Genomic DNA, 15660 nt, shown 5'->3' with positions numbered 1-15660 from the left:
TTGTATCTTATCTTCCTAATTGATGCAGACTACTTAAGCACAAAACCTTTATACACTGTATATTGAAAAGAATTGGAATGTCTGGCAGCCAGCATCTAACCTGACCAGTGACAGGGCACTAACCCTGCATCATGCTGATTACAACACTAGGACAGCTACACTCATTCCATTGAGCCTCAAGAAGTAATGTCATGTGAATCACAGGCACACATAAGGAGAAATAAATGGTGACTGCAATGGACGAACAGGAACTTTAATCTCAGAGGACTAGTTCACTTCCTTCCTGAGCTACAGTGTTTGGGTATTTAAACCTCACAAGTCCTGCTTATAAAAGAAAATTGCTGTCTAATTGAGCTAACTCCATGTGAGTCAGTTATGTCTGTCTAAGATATCCAGCAAACCTGGCCAGAAACGTTCAGGAGTTAACTAGTTCCAGTTATGCAGTCAAACAGGTATTTTTTTTGTCTGTAATCTACTATGGAGCATGTGGCAATTTCACTGACATCACAGGAGTGCTATGAAGTAAAAGTAGACACAAAATCAACAATTCTATGATTATATTTTATTCTATGTACCAAGCTACAAAAGACAATATTAGGGCAGATGGCCTAGTAGTTTCAACAAAGGGAAATACTGATTCATCAGTCAAGGGAGGACAATAGGAGGATGCTCAGGAATGGCACGGCAGTTAGCACTGCAGCCTTACAGCTTCAGGGACCTGGGTTCAATTCCGGCCTTGGGTCACTGTCTGTGTGGAGTTTGCACATTCTCCCCATGTCTGCATGGGTTTCTTCCCACACTCCAAAGATGTGTGGGTTAGATTGATTGTAAAAAGTCTGACAACACCAGGTTTTAGTCCAACCGATTTATTTGACAATACTCACAAGCTTTCAAGGGGACTGCCTCTTTATCAGGTGAATGGAGAGTTCTGGCCTCAGACAGAGCATATAAAGCACAGACAGTTTAGAGATTACTGATTAGAATGCGATTTAGATTGATTGGCCATGGAAAATTGCCCATTAGTGTCGGGGAGACTATTAGGGTCGATATGTGGGGTTACTCGGATAAGGTCTGGGTGGGACTGTGGTCAGTGCAAACTCAATGAGCCAAATGGCCTCCTACACTGTAGCAGTTCTATAATAATAGGTGGTGATCAGTAGGCCCATGTTTGACTTGGTGCCATGAAACTTCATGAGGTCCAGAATCAATATTGACGACTTGCAGGTCCACTTCCTCCCCACTGCACCTCACCTCAAATGATATCTGCTCTGGTGGTGAGACAAACTGTCATAAAGTAGTCTCGGATGTTCACTATAAGGTAAATTTTTGCCAGTATTACAGTCAGTCTGTTGCTTGACTAATCTTGTGGGATTGCTGTTCAAATTTTGATACGAGTCCATAGATGTCAGTGAGAACTTTGCATGATTGACTGAGCTGAATGTGCCTTTGTCATTACAAGCTTTCAGCAAACTACCCAGACATTAAGTCCAAAGAAAGTGGTTTGCTAGACTTAATAAAATATTTTATAGTTTATTTATTGTGCACATCTCATTATTAATGCCCATTGAACTGGAGTTTGGTTCTTTATATTAACACCTGATATATAAATATATGTATAGTTAGAAAGTTGGAATGGGATGAAAAGTAAATAATTGGATAAGAAAGAAACTGACAGGGTTTTAACTACATTGAGGGAGTGTGAGATGCAGATTCGCCCAGTAGCAGGGTGACACAGATACTTTGTTAAGCAAAGTGGAGACTAGCAGTTGAGAAACTAGATCATACCATGCCCAGTTGCAAAGTAGAGCTTTCTTCAAGAAAAAAACTTATGCAAATAAAAGCAAAAGTTTGTTTGCGAGATCCCATAAATTGTACTCAACGATAGTTTTCCTAAAAGACAGCTACTGGTTCTGCATGGTGAACATTTGACTCACTGTGTTAAAAGCTGAGATGTAGTTTTGGGGAAGGTGCATTCTCGGAGTTTAAGAATTTAGATGGATTTGGAAGGGGAGTAATTTAAGTATATTGTGTGGGTAACCATTATCATAATTAATTGTAAATGTTGTTCTTTACTGTTACCTTTCTTGTGTGTTTTAAAGTTTAATAAATATTTTGTTATTTGAATAATTTACAAGACTGATTCATTTTCGCACTGGATTTCATCTCTTTTCTCATTTTTAAAAAATCGTTAACGTAGTTAACATAGAATCGGCGTTCAAATTTCCCTGCTGGCATTTGGAGTGCCCTAGCATTGAGGCTCATATATTCTCAGAACCAGACTGAACACATCTTTTCTAAACTAAATGATAGTAATATGTACGATTCTTCAATACTTATAAATACAAATTTATGTTATCATCCTCATCAAAAGTTGTAGTTTTATCTTTTCCTTTAAATGAAGTTTTCCATTTAACTGACGTAAATTGGTGGCAACTTTCCTAGATTGAAGCTCCAGCAGCTATCAGTTTACCGCAGGATCTTTAAACACAGATAAAGTACTGTTAATATCCCCCCGTGAGTGTGACTCTGAAAGTGGCCACAAAGCAGATCTGACTGTCAGAGAGCAGAATGTATTCCTTGTGAAGTGTCTCGACCTGCTGGTAATTGCCCCGAACACCAGCCAGTCCCCCCTCCTACACAATTGGCTCTCGAGTTGGAGAGAAAGGTGAAAATGCGGAAGTTTCCACCCCGGCTTGGAATTTTAATCATCAGATCACAACATTGACATCTTTTTTCGACGGCATTCCCCGGATATAAACACAGGATCTATGGGCACGTTAAATTCGGAGCGGAGAGCGTTTGCTCAGAGAATCAACAGGTGAGATGCCATTTGCGTGAATTATTTCTAGTTATTTTCCTGACCAAGCTGGTGCAGACTACCGTTCTTTCAGAAAGGCAGGATAGCACACGCAGCTACCAGGGACTTCCATGCGGCAGTGGTGTTTGCAGTGGCTGCTGCTGTTCTTACGATACGTGAAATCTCAAGCTACGCTTTTTACCCGCCTGAAAGCGGCACGAATTTAAACGACCTCACTTATAAAGAAAAGTTTTCAAATTCAGTTTTTAAATGTGGTGTAGTTGTGTTATAAGCCATGGGAGGTGGGTGACAGTCATGTGTTTGGACCAACTAGTTTTGATTGGAAGTACTCCCCTTCGCTCGAAAGCATAGATCATTGATTTTAACAAAGTCTGCAACTGTCAGGAAATTGGAGTGGGGTAATTAATAAACGAGCAATATAGACCATCAATTTACTTAAATGGGTGGAACGCATTAATTTTAAAATGAGTGATTAATATCTATGCTTTGTGTATGGGATCAGACTATAGCTTGGATAGGTTGGTAGTCTTCTGGCTTCAGGATTAAAACATTTCTGGGTTCAATCTTGATAATCAGCCTCAGCATATTTAGTTGAGACTTTAGAATGGACTACTGCGGTGTTGTTACTACATTAGTTAAGCCATTAACGAAGGCCTGATGAATTGGATGTACACAAACTCCTGACCAAGAAGAGCAAAATCTTTCTTCAATACCAGCCACAAATAAGTTACCCTGTGAACACTTGCCATTTGTATGTACAAGACCTCACCATGTTTACCTAGATCTGATGTGCCATAAGGCAATATACAGACACTTCTTTCTTGTTTACTTAGCGGTAACAATGCAATTTACCTCTGAACATCCATTGTACCACTGGTGCGAAACTCAATGTAAAACTCTCTAGTAGCAATGTCTTGATATGTTCAGTATTACAGAATGCATGAGTGAAGGGCTACTGTGTGACCGTTAAAATGGAAGTCTGTTTCCTGAGTGACAATTTATTTCAAACTTCCCTTTCGAATCAGAGCATATGAAACCTATGTTTCACAATCAACCATCTGCTTATTGTATTGGTGAACAGATTTAGTAGCATGAATAAAACCCTTAAGAAAATTTACTAATACTTATCTACTTGTTGAACACAATGAATTGGTAACGATCGATAATCAGATAGTTTAGCTCTATGGCATTGTTTCAGATACTCACTTTACTGTGGTTGAATGATATGATGTTACAATACTGGCCTGCTGTGCATTTTGTTTGCCATAGAAATGCAGGAATCAGAATCAACTGTTTGGCTATTGCATGAATTTTTGTATGGTCAGGGTACAGATAGTTGAAGCTCTGACCAGAATCTTGGGATCCTTGGATACTGCACTAATCCCAGAGGATAGTAGAACTGAAAATTTGATTTGATTTATTATTGTCACATATATTACCATACAGTGAAAAGTATTGTTTGTTGCATGCTATACAGACAAAACATACTGTTCATAGAGAAGGAAACAAGAGAGTGCAGAACTAGTATTACTGTGTTAGCACCTTTTGCTTTTCTTGTTGCACCATGAATATTTACAACACAGAAACATTCAAACTGATCTTAATTCTCCAAAAGAGCGTACTCTGGCTTTGGCAAAGGGTCATCTGGATTTGAAATGTCAGCTCTTTTCTCTCCTTACAGATACTGCCAGACCTGCTGAGATTTTCCAGCATTTTCTCTTTTGGTTTCAGATTCCAGCATCCGCAGTAATTTGCTTTTATACACTGGCCCTTTTTCATCTAATCCCAGCCTTATATTTCCTTCTACCTCATGAGTTTGTTGAGCTTCACCTTAATGCATCTATGCTTGTTGTTCCTTCTATTTCTTGAGGTAACATGTTTCATCCATTCCATAGGTAATCAGTTTTTCCTGAATTCCTATTGGATTTTTTAGTAATTGATACTCGTGGTCCCTAGTTATACTCTCTCTCAAGTGGAGACATTTTTATGTCTATCTGATCAAATTTTTCTCATCTTAAAGTTCTGCAATTTTCTGTCAGAGTCTAACCCTGATCAATCAATGGTACAGTTTTTCCAGTCGGGTACTTTAGGTGCAAATGAACCTTTCTGTACTGCCTCTATATCCTTTTTCTGAGCTGGAGATCAGCACTTCAAGTTTCTGTCTAACGTAGTATCCAGTATGACACAACATCTTAGCTTTTGAACTCTTACCCACTACAAATGGACGTTTTTTTTTACTTTTCATGGTCTTATTAACATGTGTCACAGCCTTTAGTGATTTGTGTGCCAGATCCCTGTGCTCCTCTAACTCTGCTTATTTTCCAAGGCATAGCTGGCTTCCCCAGCAATATACACCTCACATATTTATGCTGAAGTTCCTTTGCTAATTACATCACCATTCTGCAAGTTTATTAATGTCTTCCTGTATTTTGTCATCAACGTCCTGTATATTATCTGTTGCACCCCCACCACTCAGTTTGAAATTTTGAGATTATACATCCAATGCCTGAGTCCGAATCATTTTGTAGCCAGCTTTTAATCCATGCTGCAACTCTGCCCCAAGTTCTAGATTCCAGTCCAGGAGAATCTGGCTCTTATTCCAACTCTGTCAAGTCGCATCAGAAATTGCGTATCTTAATGAGATTGCTTCGTATTCTTCTTAAATCCAGAGAGTATGGTCCCAATTTATTTGACTGTCCATTATAGGTCAACCCTGTTATCCCAGTGAAGCTTTGTGTATCACCTCTAATGTAAGTATGTACTTCTTAGTAATGGGGACTAAAGCTAGATAATCTTTCATACTGTGATGTATTTTCTGCTTTGTACCTTATTGCTTATCTACTTCTCTCCTTTTAAGGCACACCTTAACTCAAAAAAGTACATTTTTTTTGGACCTAATATCTCCTTGTATGGATTGGTGCCTGAGATGTTTTGCAATGTTGAGGACATTATATTAATGCAAGTTATTGTTCACAAACTCAATTGACATTCATCACAATAGGCAGAAAGGGTGTCAGATTTTTTTTTCATAGGCCAGACAGGTACACACCACGGAGCATCAGTGCTTGGGGGTGGGGGCACAACTAAGTCTTGAATCAATGTTGCTATCAATTTTCATATCTCAGTACCTATTACATGAAATCTTTGAACAGCATTTTTTTCTGGCTCAGTATTTAGAAGCATGTGCATGCTGATTTGTAGAAATCTTCAAAGGGTGAATTTCAAGAAGCAAGAGAAAACAATCTTTAACATATTTGAGGTAGCAAATGCACATTTTGTATAACAGAAAATTTTCAATAGCTTAGCCAAAAATGATTTTTCAACAGGCTTTGCAAAGATTGATGTAAAGTGTATGAATTATTATTCAGCATTTTAATAGAAATGGGTATAAAGTTTTTTTTGTGGATTGGTTGAGGCCAATGCAACAGGGACTATTGTTTCCCCATGCTTTAGTTTAATTCAAAAAATTGTACAATGCCTGAATATATTCCTTTGTCCTGCAGAGGAAAGCTCCCGACATGTAAATGTGTCGATACCATTTTCTCGTGCAATATAAATTGTTGCTCCCTTTGAATTTTGGTTTTATGCCTGTCCTGATGAGTGCAAGAGGCAAAACTTCAGCAGTGCTCAAATTGTGTATCATTAACTGACCACTTAAAATAACTTGTAGGGCATAGTGCACAACATCCTTTATTGCTGTGGCTTAAAGGGTAAAGGGAAATAGCATCAGAGAGGAAGAGCTGACCAAAATGCTTGCAAGTTTTTTTAATTCTAGCAGATGTCTGCCATTCACAGAGGAAGTTTAACTGCTTTTGGAGCTTCATTTAAATTAAACTTGCACCTTGTTGCCATTATTGTCTGTGCCTTGCCTACAAACAAGCATCAAGTGCAGCTAGGATCATATAACAGGGCTCCCTCGTCATTGTGAATGCTCATTTTCAGCAAGTATTTGATCCGCTGAGGGGAAAACAAAGTTGCAGGAAAACCTTGAGTGAGAAGTGGTAGTTTAGTGTTAATATCATTGGACTAGTAATCCAGGGACCCAGGCTAATGCTCTGGGGGCATGGGTTCGAATCCCATCAGCTAGAAGAATTTGACTTCAATTGATAAATTTGAAATTAGGAGCTAGTTTTGTAAAGTTGAGCGATCCATCTTGGTATAGTCCCAAGGTCCCCAGCATTTCTCATGTCAATTCACTTACTTACAGGATGTCAAGAAACAGGCCTGTGCCCCTAATCAAACTGTTCCAGTACAGCTACAACACTGGGAACTGTTTTTTTTTTTGAAAAAATTATACAGGTACATCCTGTTCACAAAAAGCTGGACAAATACAACCTGGTCAATTAGCGCCCCATCAGTCTACTCTCAAGTATCAGCAAAGTTATAAAAGGGCTCTGATGAAGGGTCGTTCAGACTCAGTGTTGGCTCTGTTCTCCCTCCAAAGATGCTGTCAGACTTGCTGAGATTTTCCAGTATTTTCTGTTTTTGTTATACAAAGGGGTCATTGACAGTGCAATGAAGTGGCACTTACTCAACAATAACTTGTTCAGTTTACATTCCACCCAAGCCACTTAACTGCTGATCTCATGAAACCCTTTGCCCAGACACGGACAGAAGAACTGACCTTGGAGAGGTGAGAGTGACATCCTTGGACATCAAGGCAGCATTTGACCAAGTGTGGCATCAAGGAGCCCGAGGGGAAAAATCAAAGCCAATGAAAATCATGGTGGGGTGGGTGAGGATAATCTCTATTGCTTAGAGTTGCACTTAGCACAAAGGAAGATGGCTGTGATTGTTGGGGGGACCAATCACACCTATTCTAGGACACTGCTGCATGATGAGTTTCTCAAGGTATTTTCTTGATGCAACCATTTTCAACTGCTTTATTCATGACCTTTTTATCATAAGGTCAGAAGTGGGGATGTTTGCTGATTAGTGCCATTCACAATTCCTCAGATATTAAAATAGTCCAAATGCAGCAAAACTGGACAGTATCCAGACTTGGGCTGATAAGTGGCAAGTAATATTTGTGCCACATAAATCCAGGCTATCACCATCCCCAACAGGAGAGAATCTAACCATCTAACCATCTTCCCTTGACAATCATCAATACTATCACTGAATCTCTGGAGGTTATCATTGACCAAAAACTGAAGTGGACCAGCAACATAAATATTATGGCCACAAGAGTAGGTCAAAGACGGTGAGTTGTATGTAACTCGCCTCTTGACTCTCCAAGTCTTTTCAACATCGACAAGGCACAAGTCAGTTGTGTGATGGAACTGTCTAAATGCTTTCCTAGCACTGATCTAGCCTTTAATGCCCATAACCTGTGTGTGTGTGTGTGTGTGTGTCTGTGTGTGTGTGTGTGTGGGGGGGGGAGTAAAAGGGTTTTTATTATTATTAAATAGAGAATATAATGAGAGCTCATGCATACATGTAAATGTGCAAATACATACATGTCGTCAAGTATTTTATTGACATCAAAATTAGAAATAGTTTGGGGGAAGAGAATGAAATATTTTGGGGAAAAGAATATGAAGTAATGCCAGGATCATCAATAAAGTCAGTCACTGAAATTACTCTCCCCTGTATTTGATAACAGTTTTGACAACATTCCCAATCATTCTCAGAGTCTTAGTGACCCAAGAAAATTATCAATGTCTGCCAACAATATCAAGAAGGGATGAAGCAAATGGAGGAAAATAATCCATGGCTAATTATCCATGTAATGCCTCCCCCCGAGGCAGTCACTTGGGGTTGAGGATGTGCCTGGGTTGCCATATGCTCCTTTCACTGTTGATGCTTGGACTCAACTTGGTGATGAAACTTAGTGTTCAGCTCTTTCCTAGATGCTTTTTCTCCACTTTGGGTGGTCTTGGGCCAGGGATTCCCAGGTGTCAGAGGGGATGTTGTACTTTTTCAAGGAGGCTTTGAGGATGTCATTGGTGCCCTGCTGGAGCTCACTTCTGTGTCAAAGCTGTGAGAAGAGTGCTTATTTTGACATGTCAGCCATGTGGGTGATGTGGCCTGCCCAGCGGAGCTGATTATGGTCAGTGCTTCAGTGCTAGGGACATTGGTCTGAGCAAGAACATTGACTTTGCACCTTTCCTGCCAATGGATTTCCAGGATCATGCAGAGGCAGTGTTGTTGGTACTTCTCCAGGGTCTTGAGGTATCTGTTGTACATTATCCACTTCTCTAGTCATATAGGAGGGTGGATATCACAGCTGCTGTGTAGAATATGAGCTTGGTGCCAGGTCTTCAAACACTTTCTTCCTCAGGCCACTGGAAGCTGTGCTGGCACACTAAAGGCAATGTTGAATCTCATTGCTGATGTTTGTTTGTTATGGCTCAAGTCAGAAACTCCAATGTGTTTTATGAAGCCTGTCTGAATCATAAGTTTTGCATCTTGAATTTGCTAGGATAAGCATAACATGTTTCACCTCAAGTGTGATTCTTTACATGTTAACTATATGCTTAAATAAGCTTTATTTTGCGAAATAAAGCTTATTTAAGAATATAGTTAACATGTATAGAAAGAAAATTAGCAGTAACTTTTATCAATTACAAACAAGAAACGAAACAACCACTATAATGTATAACCCTTAACAAATATCTAATATGTTCCAATCAAACCAGTCCTGAAAACAAGACTTTTTTTTTCATAGATTTAACACAGCATAGACTAACGCAGATGTGATACTGGACTTGGAACCTTTGGACGAAGTCTGCAGTTCTCTGAATAGTTTTAAGACAAGGCAGTTTCCCAAAGCACCCAGAGAGACTTTGCCCCACCAATAACAAATTTTCACCTTTCAGGAAAATGAGAATTTCTAAAGGGGGAAAAAAAATGGAGAGAGGGAAAACACTTTTTGACTTACTGCCCCTTCTAAATCTAAAAGCTCAAACCTGCAACTCCAAACTGAAAATGAGTCCCTATCACCTGACCTGCCCAGTTTTTCTCTTCCCAACAATGACATCACCTAAAGCTGTGAATGTGAATTTAAAAAAAACTCTTAAAGGTACACTTCCAGCACATTGTAGTGCCCTGTTAGTAGTTTGGGGCAAATGGGATCAAAGATCATGGGGGGAGGGGAAGTGGGGGAAAAAGTAGGATTAAGCAATTGAGTTGGACTATCAGCCATGATCGTAATGAATGGCAGAGCAGGCTTGAAGGGCTAAATAGCCACCTCCTGCTTCTATCTTCTATGTTTCTAGTATCACTGGAGTGAAATGCATCTGAAATGCATTCCCTCAGGCTGTGTTACACTCAGATCCAGGCCTGAGAATTGAAAAGGCAGTAGGATTGGGTGGCACTACCCACCCAATCCTACAGATGCCCTGACATCATCTTTAGAGGAGTCTTTAAACTCTATTTAAATTGGACTAAATTCACCTGCATGTCTCTTTATGATTTTTATTTCTTTTTCCGCAAAAGCTCTTGATGGAGTCAATGGAGTGAAGATAAATTATCCTCGTTCTCTAATATCCCATATAAAACAAAAAAACAAGTCCTGGACCCTGGAAATTGTACTTATGCCCTAATGCAGAGAGTTTGCAGTTACACAGTCACAGAGGTTTACAGCATGGAAACAGGCCCTTCGACCGAACTTGTCCATGCTGCTTTTTTTTTTAAACCCCTAAACTAGTCCCATTTGGCCTATATCTTGCTATTCTCATCGTATCCATGTAACTTCTTAAAAGACAAAATTGTCCCTGCCTCTTCTACCTCTGGCAGCTTGTTCCAGACACTCACCACCCTCTGTGAAAAAAATTGCCCCTCTGGACCCTTTTGTATCTCTTCCCTCTCACCTTAAACCTATGCCCTTTGGTTTTAGACTTTTGGGAAAAGTTATTGACTACCTAGCTGATCGACGTGCCTTATTTTGTAAACCTCTATAAGGTCACCCCTATGCTCCAGAGAAAAAAGTCCCAGTCTATCCAGCTTCTCCATTTATGACTCAAACCATCAATTCCTGGTAGCATTCTAGTAAATCTTTTCTGCACTCTTTCTAGTTTAATGATATCTTTTCTATAATATTTGGTGAGTAGAGCTACTATTCTGCTGTAAAAATATTGTGAATCTGTCCTGAAATAATGTTCTTGTTTGGTACACATTGCTTTGTTAATACCTCATCTCAAGGTCTCAGCATTGTGTTTGAATTAAATCTGTGACCTTGGAGATAAACTGGATCCTTCAGTTTTTACAGAAAGCTGCAGGCTGACATTTTAAGTGTTCTAAGTTTTTATAAATCCATATTTAGAACTAATTTTGGGCCATCTCCAGTTGAGAATGTGTTTGGCTGGATAAAATCCATGTTCCTCCCTCTCTTTACCACATTCTTCTGCTGACAGTCGTAAGAATATATTTCCAGATTAAAGCTTTTTGTTGGCAGATATGATTTTGCAGAATTAATGTTGAGGGGAAAAATTGAAGCTTGAACTCCAGTGATGGAATTTCCAAAATTTTTAGCAGAATAGTTTCACCCTGAAAACCGACGTGTAACTCTCCAGCTGGGTAACTGAGTTTTCTTTTGACCTTTTCTGGGACTCAGTGCATAGGGAATCTGGGGGCATTATTGTGGCATCACGCTGACTGGCAAACTGTCTCCATAGAGAAAGATGGTGCCCTGATCTGTGTTTTTTTTTAAAAAAAAACACTCTCAAGAACTACCCCACCACCACAAGCGTCGGGGCAATACCATTCACAAGCATAGGTGTACTCTTTCCTTCCCCCACCCCCCACTGCCAGGTTGGCAGTGCCTAGGCATATCCCTTACCACCCGGGGTCTGTACTTAACTGTGCACCAATGGCAGAGTCATGACAATTGGTTTCCATTTTTGAAAACCAGCAGCAATTCGCACTGGCGTGATGCATTGTGGGTGGACATAAAGATAATAACATGGGCATCCTGGTGGCACAGTGGTTAGCATTATTGCCTCACAACACCAGGGTCCTGGGCCCAATTCCAAGCTTGGGTCACTGTGTGGAGTCTGCACCTCCCCCCAGTGTCTGATTGGGTCTCCTCCGGGTGCTTCGGTTTCCTCCCGCAGTCCAAAAGACATACTGGTTAGGTGCATTGGCCATGCTAAATGCTCCCTCCATGTACCCGAACAGGCGCTGGAGATCAGCGACTAGGGGATTTTCACAATAATGTCATTGCAGTGTTAATGTAAGCCTACTTGTGACTGGGCATAAACCTGATCACGTTATCAGAGGAGCTGGGGAAGATCAGAAACTGAAACCTCGATGGTGAAATCCCATTTTTGGCCTCTCGCGAGATTTAGTGGCTACAATGGGATTTATGCACACAGCTAGCACAGCCAGTATTTACTTTGTTCTGCCAGATTCTAACACTTTTCTTTGAACATAGAAATACTGAGCAGTCTGACGTCATCTGTGGAGGGGGAATTTGAGAGGGGAATTTGGCTACCACACCAGGAGAACTCCCTACTTCAGATATTTTTGTCATTCTGAGCAACCAGCTTTACCCAAAAAAACAAGAAACTTAGTTCTACTCACTCTTATTCTAACTACCACAAATGATCCAAAAATGGAACAGGTCTGTATATCATTTGGTCTGATAAGAGTGGATCTTCTGCTCGCCTGTATAAGGGTGGTGAGGGGGGAGGTGGAGTAATGTCGAGGAGGATTTCCCTGCTGCTTCACAAACTCTAGCCAGTATACACAGTGGAACTCACACCTGCTCTTAGGCACAGCCTTCATTCACTTTAAGGGACCAATAATTTTTTTTTGCATTTCTTAGAGTCATAGAATCCCTACACTGCAGAAGGAGGCCATTTGGCCCATCGAGCCTGTACTGACCACAATCCCATCCAGACTCCATTCCTGTAACCCCTCATACTCACCCTGCTAATCCCCTGACAGTAGGGTCAATTTAGTATGGCCAATCAACCTAACCTGCACATCTTTGGGCAGTGGGAAGAAACCAGAGCACCCAGAGGAAACCCACGCAGACTCGGGGAGAATGTGCAAACTCCACATAGACAGTGACCAGAGGCTGGAATTGAACCCAGGTCCCTAGCACTGTGAGGCAGCAGTCCTAACCACTGTGCCACTTTGCTGCTTCAAAGTAGACTTTTTAAAAATCACACTGGCTTCAACTGATAATGGTCCCAGTCTTCTACGTTTAGTAGCAGGGTGCCACTCCAGTTTTCCAGGTCTCCATTGGTTAATGGTGTGTTAATTGTATTAACATGGGAAAGGATACACAGTTGAGGGGCATTGATTAGTTAAGTGCATTGAGCATACCTTGAGGCTTTCCATGGCCAGTGGGCACTACAGGGGTTGGGTTACACCTCGGTTAATGACATTTTGGTTTAGTTAGTTATATTTCCTTTCCCATTTTGTTTTGGCTACAGTACTGATTTATTTGTTTTAATCAAGAGCATAAAGGAAGCCTACCATGGCTATATTAGCAGCCAGGTGGACTTGGAGAGGGAGCATCTGGTGACAACAGGTTGGCGGGGGCTGGAGTGCATCATCACCCCCAGTACTGATATGTTGGTTTGGTTTGACTGGTCAAATGTACTTTTTATTTTTGTCACAGGGCTCTTACCCCCTGTCATTTTGTTTCATCTTTTCATACTTTTGCTCTGCTCAAGAGTATCAAGAAAGACTGCTATGATGCTGGGTGTTGGTTTGGAAGGAGGGAGACAAATGCAATGCTGCATTCTGTAAATTGAGCTAATAATTAAAATGATATGGCTTCCTGATTCACCATCTGGTTTCAGAATGCAATAATCCCTTAGAAGCAATGATTGCCTATGCTGGGTTTGCAAATGAACCTCAAATTTTAAGACAGGATCTACACTTTTAAAGTCTTTTGACAGCCTCAAGGCCTGCTCTGTCTTATATCCGTTGGCCTACTGGGCTGATTGGAATTTCAGATGCCGTATCTCTGAAAATACTATGTTCTCTCAGTACCAAACTGTCAGCCATAGATTGTATATTCATACTGAAGTGGTCTTGAAAACCACAAACATTAAGACTTGGAGCATGTTGAACCTGGCTGACATTCAATGGGGAAGGTGTTGTTGCATTTATAGAATCCCTGATGTCTCCAACCAAGATGTTGTAAAAGACGCAACCCTCAACTGCAAAAATACTTTATAAATTGGAATTGGGTTCAGATGAAATCTTGAAACAAAATCCAGCAAGGAAAGCGTGATGACATCAGCAGAGCAAGGGTTAATGTGGGACTGGATGGTGTCATATGACTGTGTGATATCATAGTATCATAGACAAAGAACAGTCCAGAAACAATATTCTGTAGCAGCTAACTTACATGGTGGAACTATTACCATGCAAGACCACACTTGGAATTATAAATAGTTAAAACCTACCAATAAAGGTGCTTATGTTTAATCATACAAGCCTCAAGATCCCATCAGTGACCACCATCACAGCAACATGAAGAACCCATGTTATGACACAAAGCCGTTTGAAATTTCAATCTTGAATTAGAAATCAATAGTTTTTGAAGGAATGCTGATCTAGCAGGAGGGGTCAGTGTGCATCATGTAATGTTACACTAACATAGATAGCTACAAGGTACATCTCAATGTATACATTGCAGGGAAATTTCATATTGTTCTATATTCTAGATTAAATATGATCCTCTATGTTCTTGACCATATAAACCAAGATGCCAGATTTGATCCATGGCCCAAAAGGGAGCAATTAAAGCAGAATTTGTTAGAGTGATGGAAACAATTATATTAACTGTAGAATGTGTGGGCTTATAAGGATATTTAACTTTTTAAGTTGTTTCCTGTAAACATCCCAGCTGTTTAGTTCAAAACCACGTCAGTGATTTTCTTTCTTGGTAGTAATCAGTATCGGAGCAAGGCCTGAAGTAAATATTTGAAAGAGGCCAAAACGTTCCTTTTAAAATTCCAAGCCCCAAAATTGCATGTCTGTTTTTTTTCTGTAACTGTGCATTACTACTATTTTGTTCATTTCACCTAGTTACAATAGTGGACTTTAACCATTGGTACTTTCAGAGGAAATGAATTGCTTGTATAAAATTGCCTTGTGTGCAATTTCAAAGTAATTAGTAACACCAATTTAATGGCTGTGTATTCCATTTTAAACAACACATCACAGTTTTGTATAGATATGAGCTGTTGTACTTCAAAGCTACATATAATGCTATTTTTTTTCACCTGTACATTTATGCTTGCAGAGTATTGATTCTATTTCAATGACTATTTACTTATCTGATATATACAATATTGAAAACAGTTTTCTTCGCATTTATTTGAAGCAGGTAGTCATTTGCGCTGGTAATTACTGTTAAGCAAACATATGGCAAATCCCCAGCCAAAAGTGCAATATTAGTAGCAGGAAGAATAGCTTTATTCAATTTTTATCTCTTAAGGATAGGTTTTACAGTGGGCTTGTATTGTAGCGTTACCGTTTTCCTTTTTCTCTTTGCATCACTCCACGACAATTACCATGATGTGGAGATGCTGGTGTTGTACTGGGGTGGACAAGATAAGACATCATAGAGGTTTACAGCTTGGAAACAGGCCCTTTGGCCTAACTTGTAAGGCCAAAGGGCCTGTTCTTTTTATTTTAACCACTAAGCTAGTCCCAATTGTCTGCATTTGGCCCATATCCCTCTATACCCATCTTGCCCATGGAACTGTCTTTTTAAAAAGACAAAATTGTACCTCCAGACACTCACCACCCTCTGTGTGAAAAAATTGCCCCTGTGGACCCTTTTGTATCTCTCCCCTCTCATCTTAAACCTATATCCTCTAGTTTTAGACTCTCCTATCTTTAGGAAAAGACGTTGACTATCTAGCTGATCT

At 40.1% G+C, this 15660-nt stretch overlaps 1 protein-coding gene across 4 annotated transcripts in view; it reads left to right on the top strand.

The window, feature by feature from the left end:
- Positions 1-2713: 2713 nt before the first annotated feature.
- The window catches only part of dock8 (dedicator of cytokinesis 8), a 233198-nt gene continuing 220251 nt past the window's right edge, over positions 2714-15660 (top strand). For all 4 annotated transcript variants that reach the window (XM_080188724.1, XM_080188722.1, XM_080188723.1 and 1 more), the window contains exon 1: positions 2714-2818. In XM_080188724.1, coding sequence (XP_080044850.1) covers positions 2769-2818 — 50 coding nt within the window. In that variant the 5' untranslated portion in view covers positions 2714-2768. The remainder of the gene's footprint in view (positions 2819-15660) is intronic.

Source organism: Carcharhinus amblyrhynchos, chromosome 5 (assembly GCF_965287045.1).
Source record: "Carcharhinus amblyrhynchos chromosome 5, sCarAmb.v2.hapA, whole genome shotgun sequence".
Taxonomy (NCBI): domain Eukaryota; kingdom Metazoa; phylum Chordata; class Chondrichthyes; order Carcharhiniformes; family Carcharhinidae; genus Carcharhinus; species Carcharhinus amblyrhynchos.
This window is presented reverse-complemented; position numbering and strand designations above follow the sequence as displayed.